Source organism: Heliangelus exortis, chromosome 7 (genome assembly GCF_036169615.1).
Source record: "Heliangelus exortis chromosome 7, bHelExo1.hap1, whole genome shotgun sequence".
NCBI classification, from domain to species: Eukaryota; Metazoa; Chordata; class Aves; order Apodiformes; family Trochilidae; genus Heliangelus; species Heliangelus exortis.
Window position 1 is genome coordinate 34852075 of NC_092428.1, and position 19856 is coordinate 34871930.

The 19856-nt window shown below is 41.6% G+C and overlaps 2 protein-coding genes and 1 long non-coding RNA gene across 9 annotated transcripts in view; 2 read left to right on the forward strand and 1 right to left on the reverse strand.

The window, feature by feature from the left end:
- LOC139798718 (opsin-VA-like) overlaps nucleotides 1-5072 on the forward strand; it is a 29396-nt gene extending 24324 nt beyond the window's left edge. The window contains exons 5-6 of one of the 4 annotated variants that reach the window (XR_011726928.1): nucleotides 464-663; nucleotides 911-992. Coding sequence is in view for 2 of the 4 variants with exons in the window: in XM_071749782.1 (XP_071605883.1) it covers nucleotides 911-1138 (228 nt within the window). In the remaining 2 variants the exon portion in view is untranslated. Of the gene's footprint in view, nucleotides 1-463 lie in introns of all 4 variants that reach the window. The other 3 variants (XR_011726927.1, XM_071749783.1, XM_071749782.1) reach the window with 3 other exon arrangements.
- A 3491-nt stretch (nucleotides 5073-8563) lies between these two features.
- On the forward strand, nucleotides 8564-18773 carry TCTN3 (tectonic family member 3). Of its 4 annotated transcripts, none has more exons than XM_071749778.1 (13): nucleotides 8564-9208; nucleotides 9499-9620; nucleotides 11678-11808; nucleotides 12107-12215; nucleotides 12287-12405; nucleotides 13324-13359; nucleotides 13751-13825; nucleotides 13927-13989; nucleotides 14926-15021; nucleotides 15295-15392; nucleotides 16000-16165; nucleotides 16878-17015; nucleotides 17842-18773. In XM_071749778.1, the coding sequence occupies exons 1-13, from the start codon at nucleotides 8904-8906 to the stop codon at nucleotides 18061-18063; spliced, it is 1680 nt and encodes a 559-aa protein (XP_071605879.1). In that variant the 5' UTR covers nucleotides 8564-8903; the 3' UTR covers nucleotides 18064-18773. The 4 variants fall into 4 exon arrangements, with proteins under 4 accessions (XP_071605879.1, XP_071605881.1, XP_071605878.1 ...); XM_071749777.1 differs by having other exon boundaries at nucleotides 8784-9208; nucleotides 13927-14052; XM_071749780.1 differs by lacking the exon at nucleotides 13927-13989 and having other exon boundaries at nucleotides 8781-9208.
- On the reverse strand, nucleotides 10636-19466 carry LOC139798721 (uncharacterized). The gene is made up of 2 exons (XR_011726929.1): nucleotides 19333-19466; nucleotides 10636-11193 (listed from the first exon to the last, which is right to left on the reverse strand). It is a non-coding gene; the product is annotated as an uncharacterized lncRNA (long non-coding RNA).
- Between the last annotated feature and the right edge of the window lie 390 nt (nucleotides 19467-19856).

Sequence of the window (19856 nt, forward strand, 5' to 3'; positions counted from 1 at the left end):
CCTTAGTGAACATCAGTTTTCTGTATGAAAATTCTGTTTTCAAGACTTTCCCAGTACATTGTAATTCTTCAGGGATGCAGCACCACTGAGTTGATTTTGAGGTGGAAGTTTTCAATAGGCTGAATTTGTATCAGGGGAAATGCTGTATTTGTGGTCGTGTGTACAAGGAGGGCAGAAGCATTTCATGTGCCTACAGGACAGGGAGCTGTCTTATCTGGAATGGGGGCAAAGATTTGGGTGCAGAGGAGAATTGACAAGGGGATGAACCAGAGATGTATGTTCAGTGTGGCAACAGGCATAATACTAAACTTCAAGAATTTATGCAATGAACATAGGTACAAAGAGTGGTGATGTCATGCAGTGTAAGTGTCCTGGTTTGGGCCTGGTTTGTCATGTAAGTGACAAGAGAAAAACAGTAAAGTGACTGTTGAATAAGAAGTGATGAATATATCTATTTCTTCAGTCCTGCAGAGAGAGGTATTGCTTGTCTTGCATCCTTTGGACATTACCCTGAGCTCTCAATACATGGCAGTTGTATGCTGGTCCTACTCCAGCTATGGAGATGAACAACATGGAAACAAACCATCTTTGAAATCCTGAGTATTAGCATATGGAAGCAACTCAGAAGCCTGGAGAAATTATAAATTCTGTCCATTAGATGTGGTTAGTAACAAGAAGAAAAGGAAAATATTTTTTAGAATATGATTTTCCAGTAGTCTGGATCTTTAAAGAATACCATTGTTTCTCAGTTTTAGAGTTCTTCATAGTGGCACAGGCACACACAGGGCTATTTCTTGATATTCCTAAGTGATTCGTGAGAGAATTTACAGGAGTTGTAGCTATAACACAGACAGCTTTATAGAAAATTCCATATGTGTTTTGTCTGATCTCCCTTTTTTCAACTTTCTAGTTCAGGAGGTGTCTGATTCAGATGTTCAGCTGCAGTGCCGTAGAAACCGCGGAGTCCGATGTCAACCCAGCTTCAGAGAGAGCAATGCTAACCCAGGACAAAAGAGGCAGTGAGATGTCCACCATGGCAGTACGTAGCACAATTTCTAAGAGGACAACTGGAGATGAAAACAGAAATTGTGGATCCTTTGCTCACTTTACAGGTTCAGAAAAAATCTGTCCCATGTAGGGTGGGAGTTGTGTTGTTAATGGGATGCTACAGCGTATTTCTTCCTAACCATCACTTAATACAGAAAAATGTTGTCAGTGGGGACATGATGCACCTGTGTACCCTGCCTTTTGAGATTCCAGGCTCTTGAGTGTGTGTCTTGGCTCTGCAGGTGTGGTCAAACACCCAGCCATAAGGGGAGTCTCTTACCCCACTGCATTCCTCTTCCCAATCCATAGACTGTTTGCTTCTGAAAATAACATCAAGGTAGACCACTGTTTCTATGCTGACATGTAACTCAGTAAGGACAGGAGAGTTGTACACTGATGAAAGACAGCTGCTTGGTCAGCTGGACAAAAGCATGAAGTGGCATATGGCTTCAATATGCTAATGGGCAAATAGATAGCACAGAGCTGACTCAATTTCAACCAGGAGAGTTTCAGGGAGGAAGAGGTCTGAGGGATTTTTTTTGTTTGTTTGGGCTTGTTTCTAGAAAAGCAGAGAAAGACAGAGGCTTTTATAATTAGATCTGTCCTTGATGAGAACGTTTACCTGGGCCACTAAAATATCCAGCAGCTTAGACAAGCCATCCAGAGTCCCCAGCATTATTTTGCCAAAACAAGCCCTGTCAAGAGCTGTTCACATCTTCTCTCTGCCTTCCCTCTTTGTCAAGAAAATCTTCTGTGCTTGTGGCAACTTCTGAAATAAATTAACTGCCACTGAATTATTGTTGCTAGTCCTTTCCAACTGAACTATTCTAATGGACTCAACTTTAGAAGCTGAGTTGGTAGGATATAGGATAGTGAAAAAAAATCCAGAAAAAGAGCCAGTAGGACAGGCTAGAGTTGTGAAGCTGACCTTTGTGGGACAGTTGTTTTCTTCCATATGTGCCTGGACTGTGCAGAGCTAATATCTGTCATATTCTTGAGACCATCTAGTTCCAAGTGCTAACTATTATTTCTGTTTCTTTACAACTATAATTTTCAGAATTCAGTGGTTAGAGAATACAAGTATTATGCATGTGCGGAGCTGCATAATGTTGGAGCATGTTGGATGTTATTTCCACCTGCACAATTTTTTCTCGCTTCTCAGCTAGGGTGTGCCTCTCCAGAAAGCGTAAATCACATCCCAGCCCAACACGCAACTTGGGGCAGCCCATGGCACTCTACTGCAGTTCTCCTTTTTGAACCAGTTGTGTCTCTGTCCCTTCAGTCCTTAAATTCCTGTTTCTGACCAGGTCACATCCTCACTGCTTGTAATTCAGCTACCGATCCTGGCATATATTTTTACCATGTTATTACACCTTTGATATAAGAATCAAGGAATGCAATATTAATACACTTTCTGTATACAGTGAAAAAGAACAGAAATTCCCATGTTTCTATGGTTGCATTCCTTCTCATGTATTTAATTAACACAGTGATGTGCAGCAGTATACTTAGGTTTAGTGGTGTGTCACTTAAGGACATGCAAAACCAAACAAGGCTACGACAGACTTGCTTTAAAGAGCCTTTGGTGAACAGCATATGAAATGTTGCTAAGACCTGGCATACTGAATTTTGAATCCTATATAAGATCTATACCAATTTGAATGTATTTTAGAAGAAAAGGCAGTGACTGACTATATTTAAATGCCATTATTTCTAGATAAGACATTAATACAGTGCCAGTCAAAACAAGTTTCACTCCATAGTGGTATAGAGAAGCTATACTAGCTACATACTGTACAGGCCTTAGCAAAATAAATGTGGTGATATGGAATGAATCATCCAGTGTTCAGGTTTACTTCAGGAAATTATGATATCTTTACACAGAATAAAGACTTTTTTTTTCTGCCAGATCTGTTTTCTCTTTTTATTTTTGGTAAGTTACAGATTGAAAAACCATAATGCCCTGAAAAGTAATGACAGAGTACCTGAGATATCTGTGGTCAGACCTAGTACCAGAGCAGTGCCTTGTTGAGCTGGAAATCAAGAACCATTACTATAGCAGATGGCAATATTGGTGGATCACAGAAGGGTAACACACACTGTTCCAAGACATGTGCTGAAACCCTGTTGCTAAGGCAACTTTTTTTACAATCTCTTTTACAGTCCCACCAGGCATGGAGGGATAGGTGTGGGCAGCATGGCCCTGCAGCCACTCTGGCCTTGGCAGACTCACAGGGACCCCTTGGCCACCCAATCCTGCTTGTGGTCCCTCACAGCATTCAGACTGATGGACTTACACAGTAGCCCCGTATTTCTGCAGAGCACTAGCTTTCTGATGCATTTTGCTGTAGCTCTGTGAAGCCCATCTAAACACTGAAGCAGCAGTGACAGTAACACGGGAGAAAGCATGAGCTCATCTGTCCTCCTCCTTGTCACCAGCTTTGTTGCAGGGACGTGTTTGGGATGTCCCCACTGTCTGCAACCCTCACTTCTGAAAGCAAAGTGGAGCATGGTGGGTGGAGGAAGGGTAGTCTGCTTCAGGCAAAAATGTCTGACAGCCAAGACAAAGGTGTTGTGATAGGATGCATACCTGTTGCCATTTGCTATGATGAGTAGCCATTGCTAAGCCATGCAGGCCTCAGTACTCTACCTGGAGGTGTTGAACTGTGGAGCTATTTGATTAATGTCTCCTAGGGAAATTTAGTTGCAAGACATAGAAAAAGCAACCTGTAACTTTTTAAAAACCTGATTTTTAATGATTTTTATACACTGGGATCTTTCTCTGAACTAATTCTGGACTCAAAATTAATCTGAATTTTATCCTTTTTATTTTTTCTGAGTTGTAGGATTTTTCAGATTCAAATGCCCCGATTTCATTTTAGAATGGCAAGATCCAGTGAGGGAGTTATTCTGCAAATAACAATATGAGCTGCACATATGAGAATTCCCTGCAAGACATCTATGGTTTTTATATCCATCTCACAAAATTTCATGAGGTGATTGTCTTTACAGTATAAGTTTGTCCTTAGCGAGCTTTAGCTTTTTCAGTGCTCAGTCTTGAACCCAAACTACGGACCTCATTCCAAGAGCCACATCTTGTCATTTTTCATATTCTTTACCATTAATCCTGTGGAACGTGCAGCAGAAAAGTGAACAGATTCATATGCCTTTTTAAAATGTTTTGTAAATCTGCGAGACAGGAATTTTAGTAAGGTACTAAATTATTCTTTGTATGCATATTTTTGTGCTTCTTAGTCTGTTAAAACAGCGAGGTATGATTTGAAAGCAAAAATTCTTGCATTCTCAGATTTTCCCTTTCCAGGATAAGTTGACCTAGGTTAATCACATGTTAATGGTACTGGATGGATTAAATCATTAAGAATTGTCAGAAGTGATAATATTTAATTAAAAGCAACAGAATTATTTTATCTTCTGAGAAGGTGAGGATACGAAAAGTATAGCTCTCCTATCAAAAGAAAGCATCAAAACTCAAGCCATGGCCCAGAAGGAAAAGCACAATGTAAAAATCCATGGGGAAGCTCAGAAAATATCTAGTTAAAATGAGAATTGCTATCTGGTAATTGGCTATGTCATCCTTCATCCTCAAAGCAAGTAACTTGTGATGAAGTGTTACTGGTGAACCTTTTAGACTGTTTCACCAAGGAAAACGTAGTTTGCAGCTATAAATTAACTGAGGACACCAGTCTGTAAAGAAAGTCAGAGTCTCCAACTAAGAGAAATGGCAACACACACAGTTAACATGCTAAAAGCCAGTGTGAGATTAGCCATAGGTCACATTACCATTGTGCCTGTCAGGGTGACATTGGGCTTTGGAAACATTCCAAGGAAGGGTATTCATGGAGAAGCTTTAGGACAGCGCTCCAATTTCAGCTATGGAGCACACAAATAACCTTGGCTTTTTATGAGGAAAAAGAACTACACTACAACAGGTTTCGACATACCACTTTGAAAATAATAGTGAAACATTGAGGAAACAGAATCTGGCTAAAAACACAGGAGGGATGGAAACACATTAGAAATAAAAAGGTAGATTTTCATGCTGTTAGTAGGAATAATAGAGAAATCCACAGAAGTGGGGCAATTGCTAAGGGAAAAGTAGGTTGGATTAAGAGGATGGTGAGATAAGGAGAAAGTCTCATACTGTAAGTGACTGGTCAAGGAGTTACAAGGAAAGCAATGTTTAGTAGTGTGAGATGCAGCACAGGGTGTTAGGATGGAGGATGTACTCAGCACCATGAAAACAAGTTGGAAACATCATCTGGAGAGCAAGGTTTACAGACATTAACAGATGTTTGTGAGAAGCAATTTATGAGGGTGAAATGTAGGGAAGCCTGAGAGAAGCAAGTGTAATCTAAGCTAGAGAAGCAGAACTTGGTAGATAGGTGCCCCTGACATTCAGGAGTGTCAAAGACACAGGGTGATATCTGGGTGCAGTGCAGTGCACCCGCTAGCTTTCTGGAGAGAACCATTTTTGCCTTTTTAAGGGAAGTAAGCAGAGAAGCAGGAGAAACCGAGGAGGTAACAAAAGCATCTGAGAGAAATAGGAGTAAGCAAGCATTTGTCCATAGTCTGTTAGGAGCACTGGGATTAGCAAGAAGGCACCAGCGGTTTATTTTCAACAGACAAGGTAATGGATTTAATCAAATATAATGGAAAATACCTGAGCAGGATCTAAATGACCTTGAGAGTTCATGGAAAACTGCTCATGTCTAGTTCCACATGTGGCTCTTGGTCCAATTGCCACAGTTAATATTTGCATTGTAGGCCTTCCCCATTAGCCTCTCCATCACACTTCAGTAGGTTCTGTTTGTGGTTGCCTCGATCGCTTCGCCACCCTCTTAGACAAGAACTTTGACATGCAGCAGGCACAGACATAAAAATGTAGGCAGCAACAGGGTGATACGAAAATTAGTGTTCCTGGAAAAATGGATAATTAATATTACAGCCTGATTCATCTTAATTTCACTTGGAGGAGGAATGAGTTAGTCTTAATAGGACCACAGAAGCATTACAAATGTTTTCTTTCCATCAAGAAAAGTCTGCATTGAACAACGTTTAATCCATCATTCTCATAAAACACAGGGTGTCAGCAATATTTCTCACTGGCCGTGACACTGTTATTTTCCAGGTCCTTGCAATTATTTTCTGTTAAGGGCCAGATTTTGTTTGGTTTATTAATATGAGTACTCCCATGACTGTGGAAAAAGCTATTTTCTTGAACAAGGCATTGGTTATGACCTTTTGCACATACAAACAAATATTTTTTGTAAATGTTTACCATATCTCCAGCATTAATAGTCCCTGTCTCCAGTGACATGGTCTCTTTGTGAAAGGTTCCCACCTTTGATACAAACAAGGAGTAATAGAATCAATGGGAGTTTTCACATTAAAGTATCAGTAATGCTTTTCAGGAGGAGGAAACCTTTTCTAACAACAAACACACTAATAAAGGAGTGGTTTGATGGGATCTTCAGTGAGATGGGGTGACGTGTCTAAGCATAAGTAGGTCCAGCATTCACATATGCTTTGAGTCTTTCTAGTATTCCTCTACCATGATTCCAACCATACCATGGTTCCCACAGATGCAGGGCAGACAAGTCTGTTCACAGTCTAGCTGGAGGAGTAAAATACATATTCATCAGCTAAAACCTTTTCTGTTTAATTTTGACCTCAGTGAAAATTATTATCCAAGAAAACAGAGTGAGGAACATTAACAATAATTTTCATCTCAATTATTGAGAAATATAATTTGTAAATGATTACTGAAAAGATTCTTAGAAAATTTATGATAATGGTCTTTACTACAATACTTCATATTATAAATTGTACTATTCTTTCTCTTTATTACATTTACACTGAAGCCTCCTTCCTTTGTCACAAAGAGTTAAAATCTGTAAGAGAATTTAAGAGCCTTTCAATATTTTGGCACAGCAGTTTTAGCTCAGCTATCATCTAGATATTAATATAGTCATCTCTCCTTAGTCTCAATGAATTGCTATAAAAATGTCAAACAATTAGATTAAATTGGCCAACATAGCGTGGTTTGATTGAGTACAGATGTGGGCCATGTCCCTTGGAATCATACTGATGAAGAAGCAGAAAGGCTTGTAGAACTCCAGTTCCAATTTATTTCAATATACGTACCATTTAGGTTTCTAATCTCTGTACTTAAAATACTAATAACCAAAAAATGTTAAATAGATATTTTCAGCTGGAATAGAAGTCAATGTCACTCAGGACAAATACTAATGAACTCTGTTGGAGGAGAAAAAAATACCTACAAAAATAGCACATAGGCCAGTGTGCTGGTACATAGTCACTGCTCCATTGCACCGATGTGATTATACCAAAGGAGCAAAATTAACATCTGTTTTATGTATGGGATAGTGCAGCTTAAATTCTGCTTCTGCCTGGATCAGAACATGTAACACAGATTTTGTGTCAGGAAAACAACCAGTGCGTAAATACTTGACAGAGATACCTGGTTACTAATGTCTCAGTGTTGGCCGCTATGCCATTTTGGAAGTCAGTAAGACTGCAGGCTTCCCTTTTTCTGCATGTACAATGTGAGCAGCACTCGAGATGGAAAAATGCAGAATGTTTTAGCTAGGGGAAACTATTTAGATAATGGGAACTAACAATGTGTAGCCAAGCATTAGACAGAAACCTGCAAGGTCTACTCCTCAGGTAAGAACCCTGATGCGTATGACTCAGATTTTTGTGCCAAAGGTAAAAAGTTCATTGCAAGGAAGACTCAGAGCCTTAATCCCGAAAGCTCCTCCCTACAACTGCCAGGTAATAGTGTGCATGCTGAGATGGGTGGAGACTTATGTTAATAGCTGATCTGAATAACTTTGCTTCTTTTATGCATATGCATGTTTCTGTAATACATACCTCTAACTTTGAGTAATAAACAGTTGCTTGCGTTTAGCTGCGGTGTGTGAGAGTTAGGAGTAGAGATCCCTCTTGCACCCGGTGCCATAATAAACATACGTGCTTTATAACCTCCTGTGGGTTGTAAAGTTTGTTTCCGCATGTCACTTTCATGGAATGCACAGAAAGGTGCAAAGCTGAAACACCTTTCAGCTATCTGGTATCCATGTAATCAAATGCTAAAACTGTGCTGTAATAACTTAAAAGCTGAAGAGTTTCCGTCACACATAAGGAAAAAAATCAGAACGTGATTGTTTACTTTTTGCTGGGGCAGACACGTAACAGGCAAAGCATACTCACAGTGTATGGTATGGTATGGTATGGTATGGTATGGTATGGTATGGTATGGTATGGTATGGTATGGTATGGTATGGTATGGTATTCCTCACATGATGATCTGCTCCAGCAAATTTTTATCCATACGCACCTGAGCTGGTATGGTCTTAATCAGCAGCTCAGCAGCAAGCATGTACCTGTGTCAGGTTACAGACTTACAGGCTAATCATCATCAACACAAAGGCCCCGAGGAAGGAATTCAGTAACTTGAGCAGCGTAAGGAGAAGCAAGTTGCTATTCTTAAGGCTTTCAGAGAAGGGCGATCACCCTGTTGCCTCGGGATAAAATGCACCGAGATGGATCAAGGAAAGAAATTCTGATGACCACTACTACCGCGGCCGACACCTTCGCATCCGGGGATAACGCCTCCGGCTCCCGGCCGCCGCTAAACTCCTCCCACGCAGCGTCTCCCCGGGCTCCCAGCACGAGCCCCGGGCTGCCTCCCGCCGCCAGCAACAGAGAGGGAGGAGAGCGGTAAGAAGCCGCAGACCCGGTCCGCGCGTGCGCCTGGGGCCGTACCCCTCTCCCGGGGCGGGGCCCGCGTTCCGTAGCGACGCGGGGAGGCGATGCAGAGGGTCGGGGGGTGGCTCCTGGCCTTGCAGCTGGTGTGGTTGGCCGTCTGCAGCGTCGGCACCCCATCTGCCGCCGGGATGCAACACGCCGCGCACCGTGTTGCTCCCCGAGGAGCCTCTCGCCGAGCCCCCGCTGCCAGCGCCCGGCGGGCCGAGCCTCGGGTCTCCGGCGCCGGTCCTCGCCGGGCCGGTCTCGCCCCGCCGCTCCTCCACCGGCCCCCGCGGGCCGCCCCCCACGGCTTCCCCGCCCGCCGCTCCCGAGCCGACGCCTCCGGCCTGCGCGGTACCGGCAGCAGCAGGTGGGCGGGGGACTGGAGGTGAAAGCTTGGGTGAGGCCTGTCCGTGCGGTCCTGAGCGGGGTTGGGAGGAGCTGGCCTACGCGGACACGGAGTTTCTTCGCCTCTTTCTGATTCGCGGGGTTTCAGAGTGATTTCTAAATATACGAGTATCAACCAAGTTACAGCATTGATGAGCGGGGCTTTCTGTACTTATTAATGCAAATTGCACAGTCACTCGTGTAAGCTGATGAAAACTAATAATGTGTTCTGTTGCTGACATTTAGCAATGTAAGATGGCCTTTTCTTTTCAGATCTGTGCGTCTAGTGTGTGTGGAAAGATCACTCGTGTTCAGAAATAACACCCCTTATCCTACTGATACCATTGCTATTCCTGGTGGGCATGATTTGCTGTTCTGTGTGCAGCTGGATGATCGTAAGTAAGCTTGCTTTCCACACAATTTATAGATTAACTCTGCTTAGGAAATCTTTTTAAATAGTCATATATTATAGTTGTTATTAATTATTTAGCCTGTGAAAATTCCAGGGAGACCACAGTGAACCGGGGTCTCCTCACCAAAGACAGAATAAAATTGTTGCACTCAGGTTAAGCGGAGGGTCTGGCTAACAATCATCCTTCATCAATTGCTTCTGTATCTGCGGTACCTCATTGGGTTTGCTGCATTAGAGCAGCAAAGCAGGGTGCTGTTTGAAATACACTACTATTATCCTGTAAAGGAAGTGGTTTCTTATCATTTCTTGGATTCTTTATTTCATGTTTTCATGCTTTCTGCTGGCAATGATTTTTCTCTAGTAATCATTTACCCTTGTTGGGCATGCTACTAACACTTTTAGTGGCTGATTTGACTGCTTGACTAACGCTGTATTCAGATACAGACCAGCTTTTATTTCTGCTTGGTGCTCTGTACTTCAGAGGATCAGCTCTGTTCTCGAACAGCAGAATTACATTGACAGCTTCAGTTATTTTTGTTTGGTTTTTGTTTCTCCTCACCCCTCCCAACGTACTAGACAACCTAAATTCTTTTTGGTATTACTGTAATCAAGGATACTGTCACAGACTCCTGTGGTCAGCATGATCTATAATCTTCAAATCTTGAAAGATATTTCATTTGAGTACTTTAAAAAGTTTCTTGTTCAAAGAAGTTCTTTAGGATGAGTCTTTGTAGTATGTCTTTAATAATATGCTATTTTATGATGCAGTGTTTTATCAGTAATAATTTAAAACAGCATTGTATTGAATCTGAATACTAGTGGGTGAGGAAGGCATCACTCTGCCATACCAACAGGAAGTGTGGGTTTTTTAAGGTATCTTTTCCTGTCACGGTTTAACACTGGCCCGGCAATTAAACCGAATGACAGATGCTCTCTATTAATCCCTCTCTCCTCCCTGATAAAGAAAGGAGAGAGAATTAGGGAGAGAGACTTATGGGTTGGAAACTAAACTGCACAGCTTTAATGAAACAGTAATGATAAATAGGAAAAATTACTAAATATATACAAATATACAGGAAAATTGATACCACGTTCCTCCCCCCTTCCTGCCAATAGCTCTCATGTCACCACCAAGGCTGCAGGGCAGCCCTGGGAAAGTCCAGGCTGGACTCCTGGGGTCAGGAGCAGTCGGGAGCTGGAGATAGGAACAAACAGATTCAGGCTGGCACAGATCAGGACCACAGGCAGAAGAACGGATGGAATCCTCCCAGGATGTTGAAGCAAACAGGGACAGGCAAAGAAGGGGAAGCAGGAAGGGGTTTGACCCTCGTGATTCCTCAAATTTATACCGAACATGATGTGTTTGGGATGGAATACTCTGGTCGATTTTGGCCATCTGTCTTGTCTGTTCCTCAGAACTGAGCAGAGTCCTTGGTTCTGCATACCAGTCTCTAGAAGTAACTATAAGCATGGAGTGTTATCAGTCCTAGAAGCAGACACTGTCTGAGAAACTTGCTGTTAATTACAGGAAGTGCAGCTACTTACAAGAGACTTAGCTGAAAGCAAAAGTACAAGACAGAAAATTACCTTTATCCTGGCCCAAACCAGGACAATTCCCAATTCATACTCACTCTGAATGCATTTAATGTTTATTTTAGTGGACTCACATATCAGCAGTGTTTTGTCATTAAAAAGTCATGTGATGCCTAATTTGGGCATCTTGCAGAAATTAGAGCACATATTAGGATAGTTGTCTTAAACAGTTTTCAAGCTTTTTTGAAAGACACATTTGTGTATAAATACCTGTTCTCCATGAAATAGTACAAACTAATATTCATTACAGCATCCTATTCTTAGCTCATATGAGCACGCTAGCAGTGCTACTATGGATTAATTAATGCAAGGTACTATCTAGCTTATAATTACTGAAATTGTTCTTTTTGAATATTGGCACAATATTTACTTCTTTATTAGATCTATCTTTTCTGTGAGTTTGATATTGTCAGATTTTTAATTATTTTTATTTTCTTCAACCTTTAGCAAAGCTGAACTATTTCGTACAGCCACAGGATATAAAAGAATCTGATTTTTTAAAGTTCTTAAAGAAGTATGGCAGACACTTTTTCTTAGCATCATCACAAGTCCAGCCATCATTCTCTTCCTTTTACCGGGTGAGTTGAAAGAAAACAGCTGTCAGTTCACAGGTCCGTTTTTACTAAAGCTGTCTGTTAAGAAATTGAATGACAAGAGATTGAAAAATTCTTATTTTTCTACCTATAATCTTTCTTATCTCTCAATTCTTTTCCTTCTTTTTTGCGTAAAAAGTTTCTGGTTATTTTTCTTGTGTTTAAAATTTTGGACAATCCTTTGGACAAAACTAGCTGTAGACTGAGGAGAAGTGTTAAGTTTGCCTCTGTGCCCTGATGTCATCACCTTGCATTTTGTGATTTCTCCAAACTATCTTTTCAGGCTGGTGATCCAATCCTAATTTACTTCGATTCATCGTCTGTACTGAGCACGCTAAGACAGCCAATAGAAATGGGAGCTGGTGGACTTTGTGTTGATGGCAATCCTGCTGGTTAGTAAAGGTGGAAGAATGTCTTAGGATGCTTTGCTTCTCTTTTTATCTGTTGTTATATCTTAACTCAGGCTTCCTGGAGAGTAGAAGCACAAGCTGTACTCGATTTTTTGCCAATTTGAGCAAGAGCTGCACTACTGACCCTGCCCTAGATGCTGCCTCCTACTACCGTGACTTCTCTGTGCTAAAGGTGTGTGTCCTATTGCCCCCTTTGCTCAGTGTCTTTCTTTCTTGATGTTCCATTGCAGCTTCAGCTGACTGGAAAACTAAAGGTCATCTGGTGTGTCATCCCTGATCACGTTTTTGACAGTTTGTCAAAGTATTTCTATCTATTCCTTCAACTTGATCAACCAAGCAGTGCATGTTACTGGTAAAGAATGAGGATTTGTTTTACATAATATGTAACTTCTAAAATTATTCTGAAGGCCAGTTATCAGTATTAGTTTTATTTACATTTATGGATTGAATTCCATATCAATTTCTCTGTTATTTATCCTGACAGTAATTTAGTCGATTTAGTGTTCTGGGTTCATCATGTTGGTCTTACTGAATTTTATAATGAAAATATCTCCTGTTGCCTTCTGGAGTTTTTCTGGTGCTCCAGGATAAAAAAGTGCAAATATTAACACCTAATTAAGATTAGTGACTCTGTTTGCCCTTTTACTGGAAATCTAAATCTATATAACTGTGTTAGAGAGTCTTGTGATAAAATTTAACTTGCGTTTTCAGGGTATATTTTGTCACTGTGCCCAAAACTTAATTTTTCCTTAAGTGGAGGCTGAAGTAATTGCCGGATACCAGGAGGGGGAGCTCCAGGCATGGATCAGAAATGCTGACATTTTAAAGTATGTGCCTTCTGCAGGTCATTAGCTGGGACAGGATTAGATTTATTTTCTGGTGTTCTAAAAATGCTTTCTGTGGATTATTTCTGTGCTTTCTAGATCACAGATGGATGACAAGTTTTACACCTCTGAAATAAACAAAATAATTTTTGTCAATATAGTATGTAGGCTCTGTTTAGTGATGTTTTTGTTACTTTAGGCACTCGCAGACCAATGCGAAAATATGGTTTTTGCTGTTATATTTTGCTTTGTTTTTTTTTTCCCAGGTCCCAGTTAACGATGCCATTATGCAGTCCATGAAGGTTAGTCTGTATTGCCAATGAAAATTAGTTTTGCTTCTGAAATAAAATGTATTTCGAATTTTAGACATCATAGTAATGCCCATGGGTTGGGAACTTGAGAAAATGGTAATGTTCTTCGTCTGAGACAAGATTTTCTTTGGACAAAAGTTGTGACACTGTAGAAAAAAGTAGGGAGATAAGGAAAGAAGTACTTTTAAATGAATGGGCATAGATAGGGCTGAAGTCAGTGAGGTAGCTTGTTTTCTTACAAAAATTGCGCATCTGGAGCAGCATTGTGTGTCCCCAGATCACAGCTACAGTCGGAGGGTAAATCTGACTTGAATGGAAAAGAGTAAGAAAGGTGCAATCCTTTTAAACAATTACTAATTGTTAATATGTTTACTGTCTCCAGGTGAAGGTCACCCCAGTTGCACCACCTGGAGCTCCTCACATGAAAGACAACTCATGTAACAATGTTGTTTCTGAGGTATCTGAATCTTCTTCCTTTCAGGCAGCTCAACATTAATTTACAGTCATTGCCCTACTACCTGTCTCTGCCTCTGAATCTTCTCTGAATTGGACTTTCAGGTCATATACGAGATAGAATTCAGTGGCACACGTGGGATACAGAATGTTTCTGTCCGGTTCAAAGTGAGCAACATCTCTGGGAACTTGGGATCCTCTCTGCAGCAACACTTCACTTTGCATTTCAGGGTTGGTGCCCCCATCCTCTCCAGGCTCTTAACAAATTTGTAGTCTGTAGTTTGTCACCCAGTCTTGTACAGGTGAGATGTGAAAAGATTAGAGCAGTGTCCCTGTGGTACCAGAACCCTAGGACACAGCTGATGGTTGAAGGAAGGAGGGGACACTGGTCTCAGGTAAAACAAAAATTCAGGCTTGATGTCAGCATGCAGTCTTGCACTGCATGAGTTTGAAGGGACTGGATATTTTTATCCTACTGGTTTTTGCTGTTGTGATTTGGTTTGGAGGGTTTTTACATGGGTGAAGAAGGGGAGAGGATAAGATTGGGTCACATGCATAGTCTTGTGAGGAAAAGTTGAAGCTGCTGCTGTAACTGAGGTGTCAGTGTTTGTGAAAAAGGTTGCTAAATTTCTTCTAGGTACTTATTTTATTTTGCCCATGCAGTGGGGAAAAAAGATAAGTGTGGAAAGTGTGGAAATCTGGGAAATGCTAATGACTATAAAACAATTTAGAAGTATAATCTGCCACTGAGGATTGGGGTCAAGGCAGGGTTTGTTCTGCAGATCTTCTGTAGAATTGCCCATACCGTTTCACTTCCTGGGAGAAATATTCTGAGCAATAGGAATGCATTGTCTCAAGAATTGTCCTGCTAGTATCCACATATCAGGGCACTGACATTATTTTTGCACCTTTTAGACTGCCAGGTAAGAAAGAGTATTTGAAACCAAATAACAGAGGCTTTAGAGGTGCATGTACATTCAGTCATTCAAAAAATGGGTTGCATTTACATTTTAGAAAATGTGAATTTGGTCTTCTGAGATGAATGGATCTCATTAGTGCTAATGTTTCCCTCTTCCTTTCTTTCTTCCCTTTACCTCTTTGTAGACCAGGGCCCTTTCTCATATATTGCCTAGAAGTGGAAACCCTGGCTATATCACCGGAGCACCACTGTTGATTGCAAACAGCGGTGCTGTGCAGCATGTATCCTTTTTGTGTTGTCAAGTTTTATTTACCACTGGGTTTATTGACTTATGATACTCTACTGTCTGGACTTTTGAGATTCTACCTTTACCTTTGAGGGTGTATCTCAGTATTACATTGCAGCCATCAGCAGACCTTTTGGTCATGACTGAATTGTAGACCTGTGTCAGGGATAAGGAGAAGTGAGGGTTGAGAGGATTGCTAAGTACAAGTTGGGTGTCCTGAATTGTCTATTTATTCTTTTGTGTGGTTTCTTGACTTGCAGTCTGTCAGATGAGCATTCTACAGAGTGAAGGTGATGGAAGTTGCTCACAGTTCCTCAGACACACAGTACACTTTGGAAGAAATATGAGGACAAGCTGCAAGCTTAGGTAACAGTGCTCTCTGCAGTCACCCTTCCTGACACATATGGAAGGTGTGAAGTCACTTAGAGTGTTTTTCCAATAGTCTTTCCTGCAATGCTGTGAGCCTAGATCCTTCCCCAAGGTGACCAGTGGGTCCCTGCAGATTTTTTCATATACTCCTAAGAGGACTTGAATATCAGAGAGAGAGTGGGCCTCTAGAACAATCTGAACATTGTGCAGGTTTTCTGGGCCATTTTGAGGCTGTAGTCCGGCTTATGTCTTGGGCAAGAGAAGTGTGTATTTGAGGAGTGAATTATAATGGAACCTTAAGGAGTTACTGTTTTGATGATTTGAATATTTTTTTTGTTGCCAACAAGGCAGGTATGTGACCACGGATGTGACAAAACGGCTAAAGGATTGTTAATTTTCCTTATCATGCATTACCCTGCCATATTCTTCTCCCTTCTTGTTGCAGAGAGGATAAAAACTGTATCCATTTCAAACCAATACTTCTGTAATTATTCTGTTCACTCATTACTAGCGCAAAAGGAATGTTTACTGTGAAGGAAGCATGTTGATAGCAGTTTCTTTCTGTCCTGGAAAATCACTTTGTCAAAGCTGTTCTCATTTCCAGCCTATCCCAAATACTGGAAGAAAGTAACTGTAGTTACATCCAGCACAAGTTATACAAGGCTTTTCAGGGGATGGACAGAGCAGAAGACCTCGCTATAACTGGCAGTGCTCATTCAACTTGGGCAGAAGAATGGACAACCATTCTGATTCAGAACTGCAGTGTGGAGGTAATACGAATGCAGAACGACCACTTCTGCATATTTTTTCTTTCATATCTTTGTATTGCTTTGGGAAGGAGCACAGGTGAAAAAGAACCAGCTTCTTTAGCTGGGTTTGCTTTCTTTGAGTGGAGATCCACTGGCTCTCAGGGTCTTAATGCCTGAAAAATGTCATTTGTACTGTGATTCATTTTACTAGGATACTTGCTAAATAAATAAAAGAGCCCTGACAGATTTGATATCTCTTCAGTCCTGTTCTTGCAATTCAAATGGGCAAAAAGAGTTTAATACTGAATCCAATGTTTTATTACCTGTTTTTCTCGTAGCATGCTAGAACTAAAACTACATGGTTACTTGCTGTTGATTTCTTACTTTTATTATTACCATTCTTTCTGATTTTCTAGTTTCTAGGGATACTTATATATTCCCTAAAAAGGGTAAAAGTTTGTGATCCAAGTACTTTTGGAGAAGATAATTATTAATTTCTCAGAAGGTAGTCTAAGCTGTAGAGCTGAGACAAATTCTGTTTGGAAATAATAAATATACACAGGCTATATTTCTGAAATGGGTGGTTGACTTGACCAGAAGTTAAAGGGTTAGTTCCAGAACGACTGATTCAGGTTCTGTGACCTGTGCTATCGAAACTATTAGACTTTGACCGTAATGGTCCTTTTCCACCTTTAAGATGTATTAAGATGTTTGGTATGTATTCTGGTTTTAGGCTGTGAATTGCACTTCATGTTGCGTGGTTCCTATGACCCTGGAGATACAGGTACTGTGGACTTGGGTCGGCCTCCTCTCCAATCCACAAGCTCAAATACTGCGTGCACGGTACTTATATCAGTGTCACCCCATGAAGGTATGGAATTTAAACATACACACTCCCTCATGTAAAGATCATTAAATGGGATTCACAGGTTATTTACAGACTCATAAATGAAATGGGTGTGATGTTAGTGGGCTGAGATTTGCTAAACTTCAGCAGTGGTCTGGTTGTAATTGCAAGAGTTTGTATTTAACAGCTCCATAAAGGGAGGTGCCATGAAACTCCACACAGGTCAAGAAGGGAGTGTTATTAATTATTTTGCAGAAAGGAATTGAGGCCATAAGTTGTTCAGTCCCATGTTCCATCTTTAACAACTGACCTACCGATCTGTTCTGAAATAATATTCTAAGATGTTAGAAGTAAATTAATTGTTATATTGGGTCCCTGCTTTATTTTACTGATATGTTCTTGGACAGATCAAATCTCAAGGCAGTTCTGGCTGTTTCTGGCAGCAGTCACCTGTTCACGTGGGCCAGGTGATTTTATCTTACATCAAATATATAATTGTATAAAAAATAAAACTAGCTTTGCTTCTTTTCCAGTAAGAACTGATATGCTTTCCCTCTGAATAATAGAAGGCTTACTCTAGCAGAGCTTGAGTCACTGCTTCTGTGGCATCTGTAACTTATGATGCACAGTAGCTACTGGGACCTGTGCCCTTGATTTACCTGCTAAGTATAAATTTTGGGAAAGAGGAGTTACTGCACTAAAAAAAAAGTGTCTGTAACACTTAATTCCTGTTATCCTAAAGACATCTTGTTTGCCAGTCATTTACAATGGGTCTCCATTAGCAAATCGAAGAGGGATGTATCTTTTGTATAAGCTTGCTAAACTCCTTGTGCTTTTCTTCTTGTTACAGTTCCTAAGCAGGAGCATGGTACCTTTGACAACTATTGTTACCTTCACTGACATCACAAAATGGCCAGAACCTCCACGAGGCCAGCCCCAAATGCACTGGAAACTCCCATTTGACATCTTTTACCCATTCAAAGTGGCACTGAATTTGGAAAGAAGTTACAGAGGTGATCTGGCTGGCTATTTTTTGCTGATTTTAATAATATCTAGTATTCTCTGGTTTTGAAAAGTCAAATAGATAGGGCTTGTAGTTAAAGTTTGGTAAGTCAATTGATACATTCAGAATGTGGTCCAGATCATAGACTTTTTTCTACAGGTTCATATACTGTGCCTATGATACCCATGTGCCTTCTGTTCTTCAATTAAGCCAAATTAATAGCTTCTGTCCTGTGTCCTTTCATGCCCCTGTCCTCTGTATGCACCATACGTGAGCCTCACTACAGTGAAACACTTGAGAGATGGCCGGATCAGGAGACGTTGCATCAATGAGGAACTAGGAGAATATCAAAATGAATATTCCATGATCCCAGAAAGCAAGAGTGCGTTCTAAACCCAGGAGTATGGAGAGAGTAGCATAGGTCAGTCCAAGCATTTTGGAACTGCACTCAGTCATGCTGTGTTGGAGAAACACCTATTTTTTTCTACATGGAACTGACTGATCGTTTGAAATACAGGAACCCTTCCAGACAGCCTACATTATTGTTAGTAGACATGTCTGCCAGCCACCTTTAACCTGTCCCATGTTACATGACAACCATGTCTCTGTGGCAGTTTTTGACTAATTTTTCTGTATTTCCAAATATAGATATTTAATTGGTATTTTCATGGGGTTTTTTTTTTATAACTATTTACATTAGAAATAGTGTTACTCAGAGCAAAGTAATTGTAAACATCTTATCCACTGAAATATAATTGAATTTTCATTGTTTGTCTGAACAGGCTTCTTTCCTGTTGGTGTTTTTTTGTTTGGTTGGGTTTTTTTTTGGTTTGTTTTGTTTTTTATTGAAGAAACAGGCCCAAATATGTTTTTTCGAGATAAGAAGCATTCTCTTATGGCTCCAGATAGGAACTGGATTAAAATTTCCGTTGTTTTCTTCAGGCATTAAGTACATGATACACTGTTAACTTTGTTTGCCAAATTTAATGACATTTTATCACTGTAAGGTTTGCAGTGAAAGAGGTGTCTTATATACTGTGCTCCTGATACCTGCCTTCACCGGGCTCAACTTTTTCAGTGTGCCATTGTATGTCCATGTACCAGACTATGTAAGTATTGTCCTGCCACATATTTGCAGTCCTCCTCAGGAGATTAGGTACCATACACCCCTGGCACTGCATGCACTGCGTCACTGATGTCTCAGAAGTTTTTCTACAAAGCCTGCTCCCCTCTAGCGCTGCAGCCACCCCCTGCTGGGACCCAAGTCCCGCCGACCGCCGCTCGTCCAGGGCCCCTCGGCAGCCTCTCCCGGGAGCTCCTGGCCCGGCCTGGGCTGACCTGGGGAAGGAGAGGCCGGTCCAGCAGCGACCGCGTTGGAAGAGCATACGGTGTAACGGTAAATGTGCCGGTACCTTCCAAGGCACTAGAAGTCGCTGAATGCTCCGTCCCGCGCAGCCAACAGCCGCAGTCGGACGTGTCACCAGTAGCGCAAGCACCCATACCGCCCTCAGCGGAACGGGATCCGCCGGGAGGAGCTGGCGGCAGCCCTGGCCGGGCCGTTGGGACCAGCGGTTACGTCCGGAGGAGTTAGGCTACAAAACCAACCACCTCTGGTCTCAGCTCAGATCTGGAATGTGACCAACGCCGCGATGGAAAAGCTGACGACCGGTACTCGCTGTTGCTCGCGGTTGTACCGCAACGCTCCTTTTGCCGTAGCCCGGTGGGCGGAATAGCAGCTCGCCCCCACCTCTTTCCCCCCCACAGAAGCAGCTCCCGGGACACCCGGCGGGCGCGGAGCCTGGGGCAGGGCCGGAAGCAGTGCGAGGCGGCGGCGGTGGTGATAAGGGTGAGGGTGCTGGTGC